The sequence below is a fragment of the Aspergillus fijiensis genome (assembly GCF_003184825.1).
Source record: "Aspergillus fijiensis CBS 313.89 unplaced genomic scaffold BO72scaffold_47, whole genome shotgun sequence".
NCBI classification, from domain to species: domain Eukaryota; kingdom Fungi; phylum Ascomycota; class Eurotiomycetes; order Eurotiales; family Aspergillaceae; genus Aspergillus; species Aspergillus fijiensis.
This window is the reverse complement of record NW_024469023.1, coordinates 259,466-281,468: the sequence shown is the minus strand read 5'-3', so window position 1 is coordinate 281,468 and position 22,003 is coordinate 259,466. Positions and strand designations below refer to the sequence as shown.

The window sequence follows — 22,003 nt, the reverse complement described above, 5'->3', positions numbered from 1 at the left end:
AAATTTCATTTGAAGCTGATATAATATTCACTTTTTGGGTATCCTGGACAACTGTAAACCTTGCAATGCATGAGCTGCGAAACTCGTGAGACAATTCCACAGAACATGCACACCATCGAGAACGCCAAACCATGCTGTGTATGTGTATAATATCAGTAGCATGCATTAAAAACTCCCCCAAAACTCCTTCTTGACCATGAAAACCCAAGCAAACCACCCCCGCAACGAGAACCACAAGACAACGCAGCTAGGCAAATCTTTACCGAGCACCCACCATCTGCTTCCGCTCCAACAGCTCCTCCTTCGCAGCCAGAAAGTCATCCTCGCCGATATCACTCGCCTCATCCCAGAACCGGCCGTGCTCGTCGCCATCATCCCCGCTGACCGTCCACATACTCTCCCGCAGCCGCTTGTTGCGCTCGCGGTCCTCCTCAATGCGCTGCTCGATTTGCCGCTTGTCCACCCTGCCGCGCGAGCCCCGCGGCGTCGCACCCTTGGCCCGCGCCGCCCCTGCCGCCGTCGCCGCATCATCACCCTCCGCGCCTCCTTCCTCCTCCCCCTCCAGATCCAAATGGGCCGGGTGCGTCTCGCGCTCCTTCAGGAAGGCATCAATCTCCGCCACCGTCGCCGCGGAGAGGATCTCCTTGGTCTGCAGCCCGTTCAGGACGCGGCGGACGTGCTTGACGTTCGCGGCCCCGGAGCCGTCGGGCGGCGCGACGGCGTCGACAATGCGGATGATGTCGCGCTGGATCATGCGGACGTAGGGCGCATGGTCTTCCCGCGTGGCCATCTCGCAGAAATGCTCGACGAAGTACATGATGTTTGCTCGGTTGTTCATGTTGTTCTAGATGTTTGCGAAAAGAGTCAGATTTTGTGTGGCAGACAGAGCAGGCGAAAAGAGTGAGGCGCGGGGGCGCAAGGGCTGACCTACTCGCTCTAATTGTTCGAGAATGCACGAGTGAAGATCCTCATCCATGTCGCGGTACTTGAGCGCATAGTGCGCGGCTTTCTGGGAGGAGGTGACCGACGCATTGAGGTGTTGCAGCTGCGCCGTGAAGCGCATCCGCACTTCGAAGGGATCGACCATCATGGTTGCGGATGGGTGGAGGCCCAGATACCTCTGGCCGGGGGTGGTGGTTGTGGGAGATTGAAGATGGAAGAAAGGGAGTTTGTTGCTCGGGCTGGCTCGTGTATGGAGCACGTAAATTCAAGCTTGGACGCCAGATTCAATGAAACGCGCGTGGTGAGCGGGGACGAAGTTCGGCATCTGCCGCTTGCCACCGCCCCGTCATTGCTGCCCTTTTTCACACCGCTTTTGGGTCCTACTGAACTATATATATCACCCGTTTCTGGAGTTCAACAGGTGGCTCATAAGTGACTGGAGGATTGATCTGACTGTGAAGATACAGGAATTTTGGAATAAACCAATTTCTTAGTAGTATTGGAAGATATAGTGCATCTGGGGTATAAAATATTGAGCCTTAGAGGCAAAGCATGTTCACTAGAGTTAGTGAATGCCTCTAAGCCGCAGGCGAGGCAGAGGACCACACCAATCATGAAAAAGTCTAAGATTACAGCAACATGTGCAGAGAAGTATTCAAAAAAATAGATAGATACTTAAGCCTGGCTCCGTCCATAAAGCGAAGTCACATATCATGTAAATCATTGCGCCCGGTGTTTTCCTGCGTCATTTTACAGAGATTGCCGCCGCTCAATGGAGCTGGCAAGACTTGTGCCGTCATCATCACCAAGTAAGCCAACTTCCTCGGCGGCACTTGGCTGAGCGAAAGTTCGCTCAAGTAGGGTTTCGTCCTTGTGGGAGCTTGACCCACTGACTATCGACCAAACATCCTTCTTGGTGAGCAGGCCCTGCAGGACACCCCTGTCGGCAAATAGAACGTACCGCAGACCGAGTCGTTGGAACATTCGTAGAACAATGAGAAAGGTGGTGTTGCTGTTGAGCGTGATCGGCGTTTGATCCATCCACGGCCTCAGATCCAGGGTCTCGCTTGGGTCTGCGAATGGTTGGTGCGTAAAGAACACCTGCGCCGTGTTGGATAATTCAGTATCGGAAGGTGACGCTGCGTACTTCAGCGCGTAGGAAAGCTCGTTGCGTGAGATGTAGCCCAGAAGAACGGGATTCGACATGTCTGTAACAACCGGATATCCACGGTAGGACGTGGTCAGGAGAAGATTGCGGAGGGTGTCGATCGTATGCCCAACGGCAGTGATGACTGTCAGGTCATCAATGGACGTCATTACTTTTTGAGCAGACACATCGGGTGGAGCGGTGTCATCGCGATGATCAAGGAACGGATATTCCTTGAGTTGAATCCAAGACTCGTAGATACCACGCTTCCCGAAGATATCACCACACCATTTGGACAGCATGACTGCAATCATGATGGGAATGACGTAGGTTAGAGCACCTGTGAGTTCGAACATGATGACCACAATTGACACGGTCATTCTGGTGGCGCCGCCGAGGGCTGAAGCTGCTCCAATGATAGCATATATCCCTGGAGTCACGCACTGCACATCCGGCTCGCAACTGCCAAACAGGAAGAACTTAGGGAAAGCTTGCTGCCACATCCGAAAGACGATGCCGAGAGCCCGGCCATAGAGAGCGCCAATGGCAATCGAGGGAAGGATTATGCCAGCAGGGATGTCCAACCCAAAGGTAATCGATGCGAGGAAAAAGCCAAGAATAGCAGCTCCCAGCAGAAGAGCAACCGTACTAGCCGATACCGCACCAACCTTACAGAAGCCGAACGGATCTTCAGTCCCGGTGCTACATTCCGCAAATAGAGAATGCACGAGCTCCGAGTTCTGAGCTTTCATGAAAAGATTTGGAAAGTTGATCAATGAGCTCAGAAGAGCTACAGCGGATACCTCCAGAATCGGTCGGGGGACACGTAGGGAACGCCGCCAATTGGCTACCTTCATGTTCAGTCGGATGAAAAAGGCTCCATAAATTCCTCCGACGATACCAAGTATGACGAATGGGATAATTTCAAAGCGGTGCCACCCATGCGTGTACTTGACTTGGTAGAGAACTATATTGCCGGTGCGGAATGGGTCGAGCGCATGCAAGGTCACAGAGGCAACCATGGCACATACGAAGCTCTGCCACATAGTCTTGTCGGGAAAGTAATAGCTTAGTTGCTATCCAGTCAAAGTTAGCCCGGCTCCTTACCAGAGAATTGTTAACCCACCTCCAAGCTAAATAGAACACCTCCGATGGGCGCTCCGAAGGCCACAGAAATCCCGGCAGCGGCGGCAGCGGAAAGGACCTCTCGTTTCCTCGCTACACGATTAGCATATATTGACTAATGGTCTCATGATATAAGTACCTTCGTTGTGATTGAGACTATGAAATGGCTTCATTATCAAACTCGCACAGCAACACGCGACATGGACAAGAGGTCCCTCTTTGCCAAGCCACATACCAGATGCGACAGCCAAGCACTGCTCTAAATCAGCAAGGGTTCTAGATTGTAGGTTCGATATATACCTACCAAGCCTAAAGATTTGATAGCGAGGGTCCAAGGCCCCATGAAGTGTCTAATGACAAAACCGCCAAGAACGGTCTTGATCTCGGGGATACCACTGTGCTTAGCATATATGGCGTATGTCCTGACTAGGACGCATGCGCAGACGGCGAAGAACATCTGTGACTTGCGTTAGCATCTCACCGCAATGTCTAGCAACAAGGGTCAGTACAGAGTAGAGAATATAAAAAACATATTCAACGGCATAGCCGCCACCGCGTGAAGTGACTCCTAGGGCTTTTCTCCAAGGCGTCCAATCCAAACAATTATTAATGTCTGGCCAGCAAGCCACGTTAGTCTCATTGGTTTGAGCGTCTACCGAATAGAACCGACTCACCATCATGCCCCCAGCAGCAGAAGCTCCGATTCAGATAGAACCTACCTCCTCCTGCCCCGTTCCTACAATAGCCAGTTTTGAGATCGGCTAGCCAGTCACTTGAGACATCGATGCAGGCGGCGATGATGCCAACCAGAATTCCCGTCGCGATCAACACAATCCAAACATTGCTTGCATCCAGTATTTTGCGCGCATATCCAACAAGTCCCTGTCCATTTGCGTAGAGTAGTCGTTTTCTTTGTCGCTCTTTTGTGTATTCAAAAATCCAATCGATTGCCGTAAGGTCGTCATATCCTACCCGTCTACCTGGCCCCTCCACATACCAATCCAGAAAGCCCGAATCCTTGTGGTTCACATTTCCGTTGCTGTTCGAAACGTCGCGCGACGATAGTGAGTGGCCGTTCGGGGGCTGTCTGTCGCGATTCGGAGAGCCGAAGCCGGTGTCTCTTGTCGATTCACCAGGGAAAAGGCGCGAGAGGCTGAACCTGGATCGCTGCTTCTGTTTTCGTTTGAAGGATATTCTACATGGTCATGATATTAGCTCAAATCAGCGGAGCAGATAGTTTCTAGGACTTACGGTTCGCGTAAGCCTCCGCTTAAAGAAGCACGGGAGCTCTGTGGGTAAGTGTCGCTATTCGGCGGTTCGCTCTGAGGGCTTGGATCATCGCTATATGACTGCGAAGGAGATGCCTGAGCCTCTATAACTGACCCAGCATGTGGTAAAGACATTGCGATCCAAAAAAAAAGAACTGTAGCTGCGATCTCAGTTCGTATTGCAACGAGCCATGCTGTAAGGTTGGCGATTTCCCCTGCGATATCCGTGCTCCGATTAGTTCCCGATAAGTGTTTCCCTTGTCGGACTTCTGATCTCACCTCCGTGGCTGGGGCGAGGGCGGTAAGAGCCGTCAGAGTGGGGCCAAGGCGGAAATCCCGCGGCAGAAAATGATCGCGAGAAAAAAAAAGTGCTGCAATCCGACGAAGTTTGTATCCTCCTCCTCTCTAATTGAATCCCATAACCAGAGTTCCTTTGGCGGTAGGGCTCAGCATGGACGCTAGACCTGCCTACGAGGGGACTCTTGATGAGTCCCGCCTATTTGCGAAGCTTCCGAATGAGATTGCGGAACTCATTCACACAGCTTCTGGGACCCAATACCTGAATGCGCTTGCGGTTGGCGCATTGAGGCCCGGATGTACAGAAGGCTTCTTTTGCCTGTACGAACCGATCTTTGTGGACTTGGCAGCGCGGTGGCTCTTATCCGACTCTCAGCTAGATCAAATCGATATCCTTTCCGCATTCTCTCGAGTACTACCGTTTGCGCCAAACCTCCGACCTTTTGCAAGCCAATATGCCATTGCTCGGGCTGGACCTCTATCGGCTTTGGCTGCGTGTGATGAGCAAACCCTTTCACAAATAAACGATGCCACCATCCGGAGCCTCTTGTTAGCGATCTTTAGGCTTCTTTCTTACGACCCAGAAGTCTTCTCAAAGGCTGTATCGCCCTCTCAGCTTCAATCGCTATTCCAACACCGCGACCGATCCGTTAGATACCTCTCCATACGATGCTTCGCCCTATACATGCGAGCAGCGGATGCTGCTCTGGAGGAATTAATCAAAACTCATTTTGCAGACGATATCGTCGAGGGCGAATGGGAGGGGACCACAATCGACTACCGGTGTCTTGGCTTGTGGGAAGAACGTCGGTGGAACACATTGGAGAAGCAGGTTCAGCTCGCCAGGTCGAACCGGTCTACCCCCGATACTCTTTCGCAGATTGAGAAGCTTCGAGAATATTTCACTTCTAGAACCGCCGAAATCTGCGGAGTGTTGGTCCCACGACAAAGTAATACTCCTCAACCGTCCTCGATTGTGAAAACGCCGACCGCCGTTGGAAACTTGCGGAAAATCGCAACAGCACTAATATCCGCTAGGCCTATGTTGCTGGTTGGTTTACCGAACTCGGGGAAAACGACATTAATCAACGATGTCGCCGCAACCATGGGCCAGGCGGAGACGATGGTCACGCTACACTTGAATGAACAGACCGATGCAAAGAGTCTTCTGGGAATGTATTCGACCTCACCAGCTACAGGCTCTTTCGCCTGGCAACCCGGTGTTTTGACCAAGGCGGCAAGGGAAGGTCGTTGGATCCTGATCGAAGATTTAGATCGCGCGCCTTCCGAAGTTATTGGCCTTATTCTTCCTATCATCGAGCGGGGAGAGTTGACCATAGCTAGCAGGAAGGAAAGAATCAAATGCGCAGAAGGCTTCAAGATCATCGCAACCATGAAGTCTTCATACAACATTGCGGGTGAAGAAATTGCCCCGAGCACCAACATCCTAGGAAGCAGGTTGTGGCAGCGTGTGCAGATTTACTCTCTCGCGATCGACGAAATTCGAGAAGTCATCACGCAGAAATATTCTCTCCTAGAATCTCGGGTCGCCACTATCATGGACGTCTACCAGAGACTTTGTGCCTCTTTCCACGGAAGCCTGGCTATCAAGAGTTCTCAGGGACGAACTCCTGGTCTTCGTGATCTAATCAAGCTCTGTAGCCGAATGCACAGGCGGCTTCAGCGCTTGGGGGCGAAAACCGGCTACGAAGCGACGCCAGAGGGTGCTGAGGATGAAATATTCCTTGACGTCGTGGATGTGTTTTTCAAATATATCCCCGAAAAGACCCTGGCGGATTCCCTTTCCTTGGTTGTTGCTGAAGCCCTGCAAATTTCACCGCAGCGGGCACGCTTCTGTATGCACGAGAGAACGCCTACTTATTCTGACCAAGGCAATAGCCTCACGCTTGGAAGAGAAACATGTCGCAAGATAAAAGTCCCGGCCGGATCTTTCTCGAAAGCTGCTACCTCCTCGTCTCGCTTTGCGTCAACGAGAGCTGCTTTGGGTTTGATGGAGCAAGTTGCTGCTTCTGTGCAAATGGCCGAGCCTGTCCTTCTCGTCGGAGAGACGGGTATTGGTAAAACCACTGTCATTCAACAGCTTGCTACGCTGATGCGACAGAAGCTCACAGTGGTCAACTTGTCCCAGCAGAGTGAAAGCACTGATTTGCTTGGTGGCTTCAAGCCAGTCAACATTCGCACAATGGCCGTACCGATGCATGATGAGTTTGTCTCTCTCTTTGAATTGACATTCTCGGCAAAGAAGAACCAAAAATTTCTCCATTCTGTCGCCAAGAGTGTCACTGCAGGGAACTGGGCTCGCCTAGTACACCTTTGGCATGAAGCAGTCCGATTGGCTGATGGAGTATTCAAGTCAGATCAGGGCTCTCAAGGTGCCGAGGAACAACCCGCGAAGAAGAGGAAGTTGGATTCACCTAAATACCAACTCTTGCGGCAGAGATGGGACAGATTCGCAGCGCAGCTCAATGATTTCGAGTCGCAGGTATCTCAAGGAGATGCAAAGTTTGCCTTTGCTTTCGTTCAAGGAAAGATTGTCCGAGCGCTGCGTAACGGGGAGTGGGTTCTTCTTGATGAGGTCAACCTTGCTTCACCAGATACTCTCGAGAACATCGCCAGTCTTCTCCACCATGGTAGCGAAGGTTCACCGTCCGTCTTGCTCTCCGAAGCAGGTGATGTGGAGCGCGTCTTTGGTCACCCTGATTTCCGTATCTTTGGTGCCATGAATCCCGCGACTGATGCAGGCAAAAAGGACCTACCCCCTGGTCTGCGATCAAGGTTCACGGAATTCTATGTGCAATCACCGGATAGCGACCTGGACGACCTGCTCTCTCTGATTCAGAAGTACCTTGGCGATTTAGCGTTGACTGATGCGAGGGCAGTCCCGGATCTTGGACAGCTCTACATGGAAGCTAAGAAGCTTAATACGGAGAACAAGCTCACTGATGGTGCTGGACAGCGTCCACACTTCAGCATCAGAACACTCGTCAGAGCGCTCGTCTACGTAGCCGATCATGCACATATCTACGGCTTGCGTCGAGCAATCTACGAGGGATTCTCTATGAGTTTCCTTACCGTTCTCAGTCAAGACTCGGAGCGTTTGTTAGCACCTTTGCTCGAGAAGCACATCTTCAGCAACGTCAAGAATTCCAGAGCACTCCTGGGCCAGACACCCAAACCACCAAACGACGGAAATGACTACGTGCAATTCAAGCATTACTGGATGCGTCGGGGTCATCTGCAACCCGAAGAACAACCGCACTATATCATCACACCATTCATCGAGAAGAACCTGAAGAATTTGGTCCGAGCAAGCTCTACGCGCCGCTTTCCCGTTTTGCTGCAGGGTCCGACGTCTGCTGGTAAGACTAGTATGATCGAGTTCCTTGCCAAGGTCTCGGGGAACCAATTCGTACGCATCAACAATCACGAGCACACTGATCTTCAAGAGTATTTGGGAACTTACGTCTCCAGCGACGATGGCACCCTCCGCTACCAAGAAGGTGTTTTGGTAGAGGCTCTGAGAAACGGTTACTGGATAGTTCTCGATGAATTGAACCTGGCACCTTCTGACGTCCTCGAAGCATTGAACCGTCTGTTGGATGATAACCGTGAGCTCTTCATCCCAGAAACTCAAGAAGTGGTGCGTCCGCATCCCAACTTCATGTTGTTCGCCACACAGAATCCCGCCGGTCTCTACGGTGGCCGAAAGGTGTTGTCTCGTGCCTTCCGGAATAGATTCTTGGAGCTTCATTTCGACGACATCCCTGAAAGCGAACTGGAATATATCTTGAAGGAGCGCTCACAGATTGCTCCTTCGTTCTGTACTCGGATAGTGTCGGTTTACCGCAAACTCTCCTTATTGCGCCAGGCCAATCGACTATTCGAACAGAAAAACAGTTTTGCAACCTTGCGTGATCTTTTTAGATGGGCGCTTCGTCGTGCTGATGATCGCGATCAATTGGCGATCAATGGTTTCATGCTGCTGGCAGAGCGAGTGCGCAATCCTCAGGAGAGGGCTGCAGTCAAGAGCGTGATCGAGGAGGTGATGAGAGTCCGGATTGACGAGGATGTCATCTATGGCGCCTCGGAGATGGAGAAGCGTGCTCCTAATCTTGCACAGCTAGCTCCGGGAATTGTGTGGACCAAGGCGATGCGCCGACTGTTCGTTCTTGTCTCCACCGCTCTCGAGAATAACGAGCCTATTCTGCTTGTAGGCGAGACTGGATGTGGTAAGACTCAGCTATGCCAAGCAGTTGCCGAGATTTGCAGAAAACAACTGTATATCATCAACGCACATGTGAATTTGGAAACGGGTGATCTTATTGGTGCTCAAAGACCCGTTAGGAATAGGGCATCAATCGAAAGCCAGCTACTCAGCGACCTACGAACTATTTTCTCGCAGGATGATCAGTCAGCGTCTGTCGATGATCTGAAACAGGCTTTTGGTGCTCTCAGCGCAGAGCAACTGCAAGCGCTGGACCCTGAGTTGAGACTTCGAGTCGAAAAGAACCTCGCTCGGTTGAACGCCTTGTTTGAATGGTCTGATGGAAGTTTGATCACGGCTATGAAAACGGGCCAGTTCTTCCTTCTCGATGAGATTTCACTCGCCGACGATTCTGTTTTGGAGAGGTTGAACAGTGTTCTGGAGCCTCATCGCTCCATTCTTCTTGCCGAAAAGGGCCCGATTGACTCCATGGTGGTTGCTCACGAGGGCTTCCAGTTTCTGTCTACCATGAATCCTGGAGGTGATTATGGAAAGCGCGAGCTTTCTGCCGCTCTTCGCAACCGTATGACGGAAATATGGGCTCCCCAGCTTTCTGAAGACGAGGACATTCTGCCGATTCTTCGGATGAAGCTTCAGCTAGAATCGGTGCATGTGCCTAAGGCGATGCTGCAGTTCGCCAAGTGGTTCAAAACGACATTCCAAAATTCCACGACATCTTCGCTTTCCATCCGTGATCTCCTTGGCTGGGTCGAGTTCGTCAACAGATGTCAGAGCTCTGATCCCATGTTCGCGGTGGTGCAGGGTGCCGCAATGGTGTTTCTCGACACCTTGGGCGCTAATCCTGCAGCAATCCTCGCGACAGCTTTGAATGACCTTGAAGGCAATCGTCGTTTGTGTCTAGAAAAGCTGCAAGAGCTTTTCGATGTTGATGCCTTTAACATTTACTTGCAAAAGTCAACTATTGACACAGATAGCACCTCCCTTCGTGTTGGACCTTTCAATCTTCCCATCAATGCACAAGGAAGACCTGACCCCGAATTCATTATGGATGCTCCTACTACCATCGGCAACTCAGTGAGAATCGCCCGAGGATTGCAGCTCCCAAAGCCTATCCTTCTTGAGGGAAGCCCGGGTGTTGGAAAGACGACGCTAGTGACTGCGCTTGCTAAAGCTCTCGGAAAGCCACTCACTCGAATTAATCTTTCTGAGCAAACAGATCTGACGGACCTTTTTGGTTCTGATGTCCCAGTGGAAGGAGGCGATGTTGGGCAGTTCGCTTGGCGTGATGCACCATTCCTGCAAGCAATGCAACGTGGTGACTGGGTTCTTCTCGATGAGATGAATCTGGCTTCTCAGTCTGTTCTTGAAGGATTGAATGCTTGCTTGGACCATCGTCAGATGGTATATGTTGCTGAACTCGATCAAACATTCAAGAGACACCCCGACTTTGTCCTCTTCGCTGCGCAGAACCCGCATCATCAGGGTGGTGGCCGGAAAGGTCTTCCCGCGTCCTTTGTCAACAGATTTACTGTGGTATATGCCGATAGTTTCACCGACACTGATTTGAGGCGAATCTGTGCCAAGCTATTCCCTGGAAGTCCCGCCACCCAGACTGACAAGCTCGTCGAGTTCGTCTCACTGCTTAACAAAGCTATTCAAGAGCGCAGACTAGGCGCGTTGGGTGGCCCCTGGGAGGTCAACTTGCGAGACATCCAGAGGTGGCTTCAGTTGGCCGATCGAGGGAACCTGCAAGTACCTGCCGTCCATTTCCTGGACATTATTATCTCTCAGCGGTTCAGAAGTGAGGAAGACCGTAGCTTGGTGTCTCAGTTGTTTGGGAAGGTCTTCGGGGATTCTCTTACGGCCCCGAAAAGCTATTACCATAATCTGACACCAGGCTACATGCAGGTTGGACTTGGCTTCATGCGGCGTGATTCAGTCTTACAGCAGACCTCGGATCCCCAAATGCAGATTCTCCCAAGGGACTTGTCGGTCCTGGAATCACTAATGCTGTGTGTCGAGCAATCCTGGCCGAGCATTTTGGTGGGATCATCAGGTTGTGGCAAGACAACCCTCATCAGGAAGCTCGCCGCGCTGAACGGAGCCAGCTTGGTTGAATTGGCACTGAGCGCTGATACAGACACCATGGATCTTGTCGGTGGGTTTGAACAAATTGATTACAAGAGGGAAGTCTCGTCCTTGCTCCTGGAGATCTCGCAGTATCTTCAGCGACAGATTATTTCCGCGTATGCCGTGAGAGACACTGCGGACCTTTCGTCTATTCCTCTTCAGCTCTATGAGACTCTACAGAGCCCGGACGTGTCGCTTGATAGTGTGGTTGCTTCGCTTGTGAAGCTATATGAATCTTACCCCCAACCTCTTCTTCAGGATTATGCCAACCGGGCTCAGCGCCTATCAGGCATTTCCGACAAGATGGACAAAATGAAAGTCGGGTTTGAGTGGACAGAGGGTGTCTTGACGCAGGCAGTTCAGAATGGACAGTGGGTTGTTCTTGACAATGCGAATCTTTGCAACCCGTCAGTCCTCGACAGATTGAACTCGTTGACGGAGCCTAACGGAACTCTGATCCTGAACGAACAACGTACAGAGGATGGAAATGCTCGAATTATCAAGCCGCACCCTAATTTCAGGCTCTTCTTGACTATGGACCCTCGCCACGGCGAGCTGTCTCGGGCGATGCGGAATCGTTGTGTTGAGATCTCATTCTTGCCGCAGGAAGATTTGAATTTCGCAATCTCCTCTGTGCCTGCTTACACCTGCCAATCCTCACTATACCGTCTTCGGTCCCTGTGGAATATGGACGTTACCACGGCTCTCGAGGGCGATGAGTCCGTTTCTCTCCTCCATGAAGCGTGCTTGGATCATCTCTCGATCGCGGACCTATCATATCTTCAGCGCGTACAGGGGCTCCTCCCGTTCTATTCCTCAGTCAATGCGGACGATCCACTTCTGGCAGCCCTGCAGCGATATCTCTCCGTCATACATGACAATTCGTCTTGCAGACCTTTTGACTGTATCAAAGCGGACTTCGCAGTTGGTTTTGCCTCGGTTGCCACGCAGGGCATTTATCAACCCCTTCATCCTCTGGTGAACGAACCTCTTGCGTCGATAATGCACCAAAGTGTTCCTCTTGGCTGGCTCATGGTCCTGGCACAACTCCAAGAGTCTAAGCTCGGCTTGCAGGGCCTGAGGCAGGGCTTATTGCGGGCCAACGAATCCGGAAAGCATCTCAAGCCAAGCCAAATGAACAGCTTGGAACGCTCTCTCGCCTCTGGCCGCATCCCTTCTTTGATGAAAGATGCAACTCAGCCAGTGGGAGCCTTTTTGTCCGACTGCGGCCAGGCTGTCTACGATTTTATCCAGAGCTTAGATCAAAGCGTGTTTCAAGTTTCCGAAGTGGTCCCTGCACTTCGTGCAATGATCAATTTCTGCTCCGATATCTACAATTTGACTACCGCGAGCGAGGTGGACCAGGGCGAGTTCCAGATTTACCTTCATCTTGGAAGAGAATTGTCTGCCTCGTTGCTTGACGGGTGGGCCCCTTTGAAACCACTGGGTCTGGCGTTTTCCCAAGCTCTTGATCGTTTCCATGAGAACTGGGCATTGACCACAGGTCTGAGCATGCAGAGACTCTGGGAGTCGTGGAGGCCAGCTACCTCTGCTACCCAGGACCAAATGAGTGCTCTTCTGGAGTTGGAGAATATTGCTCTTGAGTTTACTCAAATTGCTACCAAGACACACCTTGATTTGTCTCAATTGAGCCAGGTCCGCAAGTCTTTGATTGCAGCTCAGGAAGCCATTCTTTCGAGCGGCCATGAGGGATACCCAGTCCAGGTAAGAACATCTGTGATTATTCATTATGCTCTTCATTGCTAACATATTTCAGGACCTACGACAAACAGTCGTGGACCTCGCAGCTTGCGTGCCAGATGCAGATGCATTGCAAAAGCCCTACTTCTCTACCGAGTTCGAGGTGTTATGTCAATATCACGATCTCTCCTCACTACGTAACGGCCAGACAGTCGAAGACCAAGTCGTGCAATCAATCCTGCCGCTACTTGCTGGACGTCCCGCCAGGCCCCTTGATGCTTCAAGCTTGAAGACTCAAATCCCTGTCATCCTGAACAGGCTCTCTTTATACGCGGGAAGTGAACCTTCGTCGGCATTCGGCGCTGCAGTCAGTGGAACTTTGTCTCTGTCGCTGTTGGAAAGATTGGCCTACGTTGGAACCACAAGCCTGGGCCAGATGAATGCTTTGGAGATGGAGAAGAAAACACTTTCCAAGGCCTTGACCCTTACGAGTGGCGAGCTTGCCATTAATCAGGCTATGTTTCTTCGACAAGCAATGGCAAGGTTGTCTACTGAGCTTGTCATGCTTCACAAAGATTTCTTCGAGCCGAAATCTCTGGAGCAGATTGTTTCTATCCTCCGTGGTGTCGAATCTCAAGGATCACACAAGGACTTCTCGCTGCCGAGCATTAACTTGGCCTCGAACCTGCCAGACAACCACTTTTTCAAGAGCTTCGCTCAAAGCCAGCTTCCGCGCCTATTGTCGTCCCTGATGACAGAACAGATGGATAGCACAGGCGCCGGCATCGTTCAGTTGGCTGTCATTCTCTTGCAGCTTTTTGTTCCAGATAAGCCATTTGATCCCTCATTGGGCTTGGTTGTTCAGAGGAAGAGACATGCCCGGCGCTCGCTGGAGCTAACGGCAAGAGGTAAAGCTATCTCGTCATTTGAGGTCGGCTTCTCTGGACAATCGTCCAATTTGCGACAGGAAATCATGCAGGGAGAACTGCGCAAGCTCGGCGCGGCACCCCCGCCTTCTTCTGTCACCAGACCGCAGACCTCCGAACTCAATATTCTTCATGGCGAGTTCTCTAGTCTCGTGAGATCAGTCCTTGAGCGCCACCCGGAGAACATCAAATTTGCGGGAGACGACAGCGATGCGGAGTCACAGCGGATGGTTGATCTTCTTCGTGAAAACATTCGCCAGCTCAGTAGACGCCTTACGACGAATTACCGCTCCTACGACGACATCACGACTCTAGTCGTTCGGTTTCTACAACTTCTTGACTTGGGTCTGTTCCTTTCCTCGAGCAAGTCTCGCCAGTCCAGTGATGCGCAAATCATCAAAGCCATTAGGGAGACCACTCCGTTCCTTGGTGGCCTCGTGCACCCCATTTCTGGTAGCATTTACAAGGAGTCTTACTTTGAATCTAGTCTGAACACTGATCTATGGTTCCACGAATTATCGGCGCTCAGAGTGGCTGAGAACGCGGACAAGGGGCTGATATCCACTCGGAACGGACGCGACACTCTTCGTCGTTTGTTCGAACAGTTCCATGCTCTCTGGAAAGTTAAGTTGCGAGAGGACCAAGAGGAAGAAGCTCGTAAGAACGAACTGTATCATTACAAGGGATCTTGGGAGGATGCAGAGGAAGTCGACGAGAACGAGCTGCGTCAACTGTTCCCAACGTACGATGAGAATGCAGATGAAGAAGGAAAGGTGTCCAGCCGTGTCGACCCCAAAGCAATTTCCGTCCGACTTGCATCTTTGCACGCTAAGCTCTTCAACTCCGAAAACCAAGCGGAAGTCTTGTCGGCCTATGTCAAGCAATCATCTCTGTTACTGGGCTCCTTACGATCGGACAACGGCTCATTGACCATTGATGGCCAACCCAAGGAGCAACTTTCCGGCGTTCTTCTGCTGCTTGAGGATGCTCTGAAATCAGGCGAAGTCACCTCGGGGAAGAATTACAATTTCTACGTGGATTCGAATATGGTCGAAGCTAAGAAGCTTGTTGACCTAACTCTGTCGACGAAAGCTCGGTTTGCTCAAATCCAGAAGTCCTGGCCCGACCACGCAGTTCTCGCAGACGTTATTCAATGCTGCAGAGAAATTCTCCAGTTCAAGCACACTGAACCTGTCGCTAAATTCCTTACCAAGGTTGAAAAGCTTCACAGCCTTGTGTATGAATGGCAGTTGGTGGCAAGCAGAGAATACTCAGCAGCCTCCCTGTATGACGAGATCACAGGCACTATCATTGGCTGGCGGCGACTTGAATTGACCACCTGGGCGAAACTCTTGGACTTGGAGAACGACAAATGCCTCAAGGATGTCAGCTCATGGTGGTTCATCACTTACGAGGCCTTGGTCCGGGCTCCGATCCAGATCGCTGAATCCGGTGAAATGGAGCTGAAAGACCACATTCAAGAGGTTACCGCAACCCTGGAGCAGTTCTTCCGCTCCACCACTGTTGGACAATACAGCGAGCGTCTCCGACTGATTAAGAACTTCCAGTCCTTGTTGCTGCTCTATGTGGAAGATCTTCCGTCCTTGAGTCAACTCACGTCTGCTCTCGACAATTTCCTCCAGCGTTACAGACAGTTTGAACCTCCTGTGCTTAAATTGTTGGCTGAAAAGAGGCAGGCACTTGAGAAGAATATTAAGGAGCAGATTCAGCTTGCTAGCTGGAAGGATACCAACATTGTCGCCCTCCGGGAAAGTGCTAGACGGTCACACGTCAAACTGTTCAAGTTGGTCCGCAAGTATAGAGAGGCTTTGGCCCAGCCAGCTCAGCCTATCCTGGAGCAAGACATGCCAGAGGACAACGAGGATACGGCTGCTCCTCAACGATTGGTTCTTCCTTCCTTCGTCTTCCCCGAAGCCCTGGCGATGTGTCAGACGGAGGAGAAAGCCTGGATCGATAGACCACCTCGATTTAAGAACCCCGACAACACTGCTAGCAGCATGATGCAGGTGTATGGTTCGATTTCGAAAGAATTCGATGTTGCCGAAGACCTCGAAAGCTTTGTCAAATATGTCGTTGAGAGTATCAAGGAGTTCAAATCACAGACCCCGAAAACCTTGACAGAAGAGAACAAGGATGATGTCCAGCATCTCAAGGTCCAGAAGCGTCGTTTCTATGCTGACACGTTACACCGGATCTACGAAATGGGTGTGAAACGTAACGTCAACACCAGTTTGCTGGAGGCACAGGCATCTGTTCCCCAAGTCCTTGCCACCATCCCGGCTTTCGAAGCTGGCATCGCCGACGCACAGTTACTTAAGAAGGCAGATTCATATTTCCACCGTTTCCTGGACCTGCTGCCTCGTGTCCGCTTAGCGGCGCGCGACTACTCTGAGGATCTTAGCAACGTCGAGATATCCAGAAGCTCGGGATCTATGGAGCACCTTTTGCACCTCGTCCGTAAGCAGAGAACTTCGATCTCTCCCGCACTGTCTAATTTGAAGTCGCTTGATTCACTCCTTTCCAAGGTCGCCAACCTCTGGACCGCCGATCCCCTCTCTATCTTCAAGGCCCATTCGGGTTTCTCGAATGGAAGAGATGATATCACAAGGGCAGTTGCATGGCTGGCTCCTATTATCGGCCTGGCAATCACTGTCGTGGGACTTCACGCCAAGTTTTCGGGCATCAGCTCTACAGGCGTGATTGAGAGCCTACAGGCTTGGAAAGACACGTTTGACCGCCTCAAGACCACACTGAGCCATCTCCCCGAGTTGCCTGAGGGAATGGCTTCACGTGTGCACAAGAACACCGTAGAAGAAGCTTGCACGGCTTTCACGAGGCTGAATTTTGACCTCGCCACGTGGACCGAGGAGCGCCCTGACCTGTCCTTTGTTCTGGGCCAGATCATCCCATGGTCGACGGTCAATGCCGTCGCATATGAGTCTGAGAGCCATGACCTTGGTGTTTCCATCGAAGAATACGACTCGAGTCTCATCGCAGCCGCTGACAAGATCCTTGTCAGTATCCAGAAGCTGAACGAAGCTCCGTCGCAAATCACCGCCCCTGGCGCGCTGTCCCGGAGTGACGACTTCTTCGTCCGGGCACTCAGGCTCCTTCGCATGGAGGACATCTCGACTTCCCTCAAGTCTGTCCTTGACAAGCTACAGCACCTCCAGACTCGCTCGCCTTCCAGCCTCCCGTTTGCCATTGCCTTGACGGCGACCCTGTTGCCGATTCTGAATAAGTTCGCGCATATCTGTCGAGACGTGGTCGATCGCTACCTGACGGTGCACAAAGAGACATGTAAGATGTCTTACATCCTCGCTAAATCGTTCACGCAGATCGCATCGGAAGGCTTCTGTAGCCCGTCTGAACCGTCCACGGAGGAAAGCAAGTCTGGACAGTTGGAGAGTGGCACCGGTCTTGGCGAGGGAGAGGGAGCCGAAGATATCAGCAAGGATGTAGGCGACGACGAGGACCTGACGGAACTGGCCCAGGAGGACAAGCAGAAGACCGATGAAGAGATTGAGAACTCTGAAGATGCGGTCAACATGGATCAGGAGGAGATGCAAGGTGAGGAAGGCGAAAGAAAGGAGGGAGACGACGAGGATGACAATGAAAGCGGCTCAGACGAAGAGGATGATATTGATGAAGAGGTAGGCGATGTTGATGATCTCGATGCCTCGGCTGTCGATGAGAAGATGTGGGATGGCGAGCACGATGATCAGCAGAAGGAGACTGAGACCCAAGAGGGCAAGGGCGCGGCGGAGAATGATGAGCAGACAGCCGCGCCTGACCAGCAACCTGGCCAGGAAGCTGAGAAGGGTGAAAACAAGGAGGGTGAAGAGGAGGAAGAGGAAGAAGATGACGAAGAAGGTGAAGAAGCTCCTGATGAGGAGGGTGAGGCTGTTGGGCGTGAAGATATGGATGTTACCGATCCACATGCCAAGGAAGAAGAGGCGCTCGATCTTCCAGAGGAGATGCAACTTGATGGGGATGAGAAGGGTAACGAGGAGCCTGAGGAAGACGACGGCCTTGATGATGACATGATGGATAATGACCTCCCTCCTGCGGAAGAAGAGCAGCAAATGGAGGGAGACGGCGTCGAAGATGAGACCATGGAACAGGATGGGGAGGAGCAGGAGATTGATCAGACTGAGGAAGCTGGTCCCGATGACGAGCTGGGCGATGCGGACGAGGCTGAAGGTAATGATGAGGCAAATGAGGCCGGCGAAGAGGCAGAGGAAGAAGAGAAGCAGGAAGATGACTTCCTTGCCCAACGCGATGAGAACGAAGCTGCTGGCGAGGAGGTCGCTCCTAGCGAAGCTGTCAACGGTGGCCTTGGAGCCGAGCAAGATCAGAACCAGGAGAAGGGCTCGTCCGGTAACGCGCAGCAGGAGAGTGGCTCCACCGATCCCTCTGACGAGAAAGAGCAGAAGACTGGCGCTGCACAGGAAGGAGATGAGAATCAAAGACATAAGGATGAAGGCGGCGCCAACGATTCCAACCCAGAGGATCCTCAACTCCAAGCGTTCAAGAAACTGGGCGACGTCCTCGAGCAATGGCATCGTCGACAGAAGGAGATAATGGATGCTTCCAAGCAGGAAGACGATGAGGCCGAAACTCGACTGCCTGAGGATACTGATATGGCGGATGCCGACTTCGAACATCTTGCGGATCAAGACGATGTTGCCGACACCCAAGCGCTTGGTCAGGCCAACGAAGAACAAGCCAAGGCTCTCGACCAGAACAAGGGCGTCGAATCGGATGTCAAGCCGGACGAGAACAATGAACTCCTGCCAGACATCACCGACGACAACATCCAGGATCTCCCCGAGCACCGTCTTGAAGACGAGATGCAGCTCGACCAGGGAAGCGCCCCCACTGAGTCGCAAACGGCCGGTGCTTTCATCCCTGGAAACCTTCAAAGCCAGGAGCGGGCAGATGCCACTGCAGGCCAGGACGCAGCCGATGAGGAACTGGACGAGGTCGATGCACACCTGGCTGCAATCCACCTATCCTCGACCCTTCCCCCGCTTACGCCACGGGATGAAGCTCAACGACTCTGGTCGTACTATGAGTCTGCGACCACCGATCTCTCCTTGTCGCTAACGGAGCAGCTGCGACTTATCCTTGCCCCCACGCTTGCGACCAAACTCCGCGGTGACTTCCGCACCGGCAAGCGGCTCAACATCAAGCGGATCATCCCGTACATCGCCTCTCAGTACAAGCGGGACAAGATCTGGATGCGGCGGTCGATTCCCTCGAAGCGCAACTACCAGATCATGCTGGCGGTCGACGACAGTAAGTCCATGCTGGAGAGCGGCAGTGGGCAGCTGGCCTTCGAGACGCTGGCGCTCGTGGCGAAGAGTTTGAGCATGCTCGAGGCCGGCGACCTGTGCGTGCTCGGCTTTGGAAGCGAGGACCACGTGCGAGTGGCGCACGAGTTCGGCAAGCCGTTCTCCTCGGAGGCCGGCACCCAGGTCTTCCAGCACTTCAGCTACCAGCAGACGGGCACTAACGTGCGCAAGCTGATCGCCGACTCCATCGCGCTGTTCCGCGAGGCGCGCTGGAAGCAGTCCCCCGGCGGCGGCAACGCCGACCTGTGGCAGCTCGAGCTGATCATCTCCGACGGCATCTGCGAGGACCACGAGACCATCAGCCGCCTGGTGCGCCAGGCGCAGGAGGAGCGCATCATGATCGTCTTCATCATCGTCGACGCGGTCAAGGGCAGCTCCATCCTCGACCTCACCCAGGCCAGCTTCGAGCCGGACCTGGACAGCGGCAGCGGCGAGATGAAGTTGAAGATGAAGCGCTACCTCGAAGGATTCCCCTTCCCGTATTATCTGGTGGTGCGTGATGTGCGCGAGCTCCCCGCGGTTCTGGCGACGGCGCTGAAGCAGTGGTTCGCCGAGGTGGTGGATGTTTCTTCTTAGAGTTTCAACGGGGTGGTGTTTCGTTAGGGTTAGATACAAAAGTTCTGGGTTAGCATTTACTGTATATACTGGTTGCATGTAGTTTAGCAAATAGATTTTCATTCATGATAGCTGCTTCAGAATGTAGACTTCAGCATAGAGAAAAATTGATCATTTGTTTCATGAACCAAGATCATGCATGCACTCTAGCATGTCGCAAAACAGCTGCGCAATTTTGCCCAACTTTGCTACAAGACACTCCATATCTTGCTAGATTTACAAGACAGTCCATCCCTATCCCTGGGAAAATAACCAATCAAATGGTAACTACATACACAGCCTGGACGTCAGCATCAGACTTCACCTCCAAACTCCCACTTCTCACTTCCCCCTTGGCCCTTGGCCCTTGGCGGCCAACAGCCAAAGAGATCTCCCAATCACCACCCAACCCAGCCCACCCAGCAAGATGGTAATCCTCTACCAGCCATACTTCGACCCGGCCTCCTTCTTGTTCCTCCGCCCCGTCGCGAAACTCTCCTCCAGCGCCTCCCGCTGCGTGCTCGCCGCACTGACCAACTGCTGCAGCGTATGCTTGCCCGGCGCGATCGCCCGGACGGGGTTATGCTGCGCGGCCGCGAGGTCCTCGTGGGCCATCTGCTGGTTGGCAGCGTACTCCTGGTCGGTGTTGAAGTGGAGGACCCGCGGGGCTGCTGCGGTTGCGGCTGATCTGGAGGGGTTGGCGGACCGGCCGAAGAGCTGGCGCCGTTGAGCGCGAGTGAGGTTGAGGTCGTCTGCGATGGCGCCGAGGGTGGTGTTTTCTGATGCGGTTGAAGGTGGAGTGTAGGAGGGGTGTGTGAGTTCGGGAGCGGCAGCGGAGGCAGGTTCGGGGCCGGCGGGCGCCGCTGCCTCTTGGGTGCTGGTGTAGACTAGGGGTTCGTAGGCTGCTGGCGCTGCTGGCGCTGCTGGTGCGGTGACGGTCTCCTCCGTCGACGAGGAGAGAGAGAACAGACTGATCTTGGGTTTGGGCGGTGCTGGCGCTGGCGCTGGCGCAGCCGCCGCTACAGGTGGTGCAGCACCAGCACCAGCCGACGAACCACCCCCAAGATCCTTCTTCAACGGCCCCGCCGCCGAAGCACCACCACTTCCAGTTACAGCAATCGGCCCGGCGGCCTTCCGCTTCCCTTTCCCCTGCGTCCCCCGCCCAACCGACAACGGCTTGAACATCATCGGATTCCCCTTCAACTTGACCTCCTGCGGTGGCTTCGCACCCTCGTTCTTCCCTCCCCCTTCCCCTTCCCCCAGAATATCATCCTCACCCCCTCGCAAACTCCCCGCCTTCGGAATCGTCTCATCCCCATCCTCGCCCCCTAACCGCCCAAAAGCCATCTCACTCCGCATCTCCGCGTCCGCCTGTCGATCGAACCCCGGCGTCGCCCCCGTCTTCAGACTGAATACCTTCCTCGTGGATCCGGTCGCAGACGGTTTAGGAGTGGCGGCGGGTTTCTTGGGCGCGGGGAGGAGCGCATTGAATCCCGCGAATGCGCCGCCGCCGCCGCCGATTCGGGGCTTTTTGCGCGCGGGTCCGTCGGTGTCTTCGTTGGTGCTGGTGCTGGTGCTGGGGTCGGGTTTGAGGTCAGGGAGGGCGACGCGGATTTTGCGGGGGTTGCTGCGGTCGATTTGGAAGGGGTTCGGGGTTGTTGATGAGGTTGTGGTTGTGGAGGGTGGTGCTGGTGCTGTTGCGGTGGATGTGGGTTTCTTCGTCGTGGTGGTGGTGGTGGTGGTGGTGGTGGTGGTGGTGGTGGTTTCGGGTTCGGAGTCGGAGGCTTCCGAGTCGGAGTAGGCGACTAGGGCCATTGCGATTCGTGGGTGTGTGGATGCGAGCTGTGTGGTGGGGGTTGAGGAGGTGGTAATGAAGGTGATGGTGGTGGTGGTGGTGGTTGGTTGCTTTGAGGGAACAAATATTCGGAGATGCGCGCGGGATTGCGGGCTGGGCTGGCTGGCTGGGCTGCAGGCGCGGCGATGGATCTAGTAACATTCAGGTGCCACTGCAGTGGTAGCTTTAGGGGCCTGATGGTTCGGGCGGCAACACGGGCGGTGTGTCGACCTCCGTGGTAAGTTAGTGGTTCTAGCTTGAGTGTATTGCTGCGGGCCTTGCGCGTATACTTCAGGTGGTTTTTGTCGCTTGGTACTCTATCTGCCACGAGCTGAGTTATAGTTCGAGTCCCTGAGGCTCATGCAGAATGTCCTGGTCAAATGCAGTCCTATACGTTGCATCAAAAGGAATTTCT

The 22,003-nt window shown here is 53.1% G+C and overlaps 4 protein-coding genes across 4 annotated transcripts; 1 reads left to right on the top strand and 3 right to left on the bottom strand.

Annotated features, from left to right (window-relative positions):
* Positions 1-13: 13 nt before the first annotated feature.
* On the bottom strand, positions 14-1,206 carry BO72DRAFT_410162 (CTD kinase subunit gamma). Its single transcript, XM_040942423.1, has 2 exons — positions 932-1,206; positions 14-844 (listed from the first exon to the last, which is right to left on the bottom strand). Exons 1-2 carry the CDS (start codon positions 1,088-1,090, stop codon positions 260-262), a joined length of 744 nt encoding a protein of 247 aa, XP_040798602.1. The 5' UTR covers positions 1,091-1,206; the 3' UTR covers positions 14-259.
* Positions 1,207-1,447: 241 nt separating this feature from the next.
* On the bottom strand, positions 1,448-4,709 carry BO72DRAFT_435062 (chloride channel protein). The gene is made up of 7 exons (XM_040943265.1): positions 4,466-4,709; positions 3,889-4,409; positions 3,724-3,827; positions 3,519-3,671; positions 3,354-3,468; positions 3,216-3,307; positions 1,448-3,165 (listed from the first exon to the last, which is right to left on the bottom strand). Exons 1-7 carry the CDS (start codon positions 4,615-4,617, stop codon positions 1,693-1,695), a joined length of 2,610 nt encoding a protein of 869 aa, XP_040798601.1. The 5' UTR covers positions 4,618-4,709; the 3' UTR covers positions 1,448-1,692.
* Positions 4,710-4,899: 190 nt separating this feature from the next.
* Positions 4,900-19,837, top strand: BO72DRAFT_515805 (AAA family ATPase midasin). The gene is made up of 3 exons (XM_040949557.1): positions 4,900-6,715; positions 6,797-12,880; positions 12,933-19,837. Exons 1-3 carry the CDS (start codon positions 4,934-4,936, stop codon positions 19,734-19,736), a joined length of 14,670 nt encoding a protein of 4,889 aa, XP_040798600.1. The 5' UTR covers positions 4,900-4,933; the 3' UTR covers positions 19,737-19,837.
* A 65-nt stretch (positions 19,838-19,902) lies between these two features.
* On the bottom strand, positions 19,903-21,688 carry BO72DRAFT_450658 (PRCC domain-containing protein). The gene has a single exon (XM_040945303.1). It carries the CDS (start codon positions 21,567-21,569, stop codon positions 20,193-20,195), a length of 1,377 nt encoding a protein of 458 aa, XP_040798599.1. The 5' UTR covers positions 21,570-21,688; the 3' UTR covers positions 19,903-20,192.
* Between the last annotated feature and the right edge of the window lie 315 nt (positions 21,689-22,003).

Coding starts and splice junctions, on each gene's coding strand:
- BO72DRAFT_410162 (XM_040942423.1), bottom strand. CDS start 1,090: ATGATGGTCGATCCCTTCGAAGTGCGGATGCGCTTCACGGCGCAGCTG. Junction 845..931: donor TTCTCGAACAATTAGAGCGA/GTAGGTCAGCCC, acceptor GCAAACATCTAG/AACAACATGAACAACCGAGC.
- BO72DRAFT_435062 (XM_040943265.1), bottom strand. CDS start 4,617: ATGTCTTTACCACATGCTGGGTCAGTTATAGAGGCTCAGGCATCTCCT. Junction 3,828..3,888: donor CTGCTGCTGGGGGCATGATG/GTGAGTCGGTTC, acceptor CTTGCTGGCCAG/ACATTAATAATTGTTTGGAT. Junction 3,166..3,215: donor GTGTTCTATTTAGCTTGGAG/GTGGGTTAACAA, acceptor TTGACTGGATAG/CAACTAAGCTATTACTTTCC.
- BO72DRAFT_515805 (XM_040949557.1), top strand. CDS start 4,934: ATGGACGCTAGACCTGCCTACGAGGGGACTCTTGATGAGTCCCGCCTA. Junction 6,716..6,796: donor AAACATGTCGCAAGATAAAA/GTCCCGGCCGGA, acceptor GGTTTGATGGAG/CAAGTTGCTGCTTCTGTGCA. Junction 12,881..12,932: donor ATGAGGGATACCCAGTCCAG/GTAAGAACATCT, acceptor AACATATTTCAG/GACCTACGACAAACAGTCGT.
- BO72DRAFT_450658 (XM_040945303.1), bottom strand. CDS start 21,569: ATGGCCCTAGTCGCCTACTCCGACTCGGAAGCCTCCGACTCCGAACCC.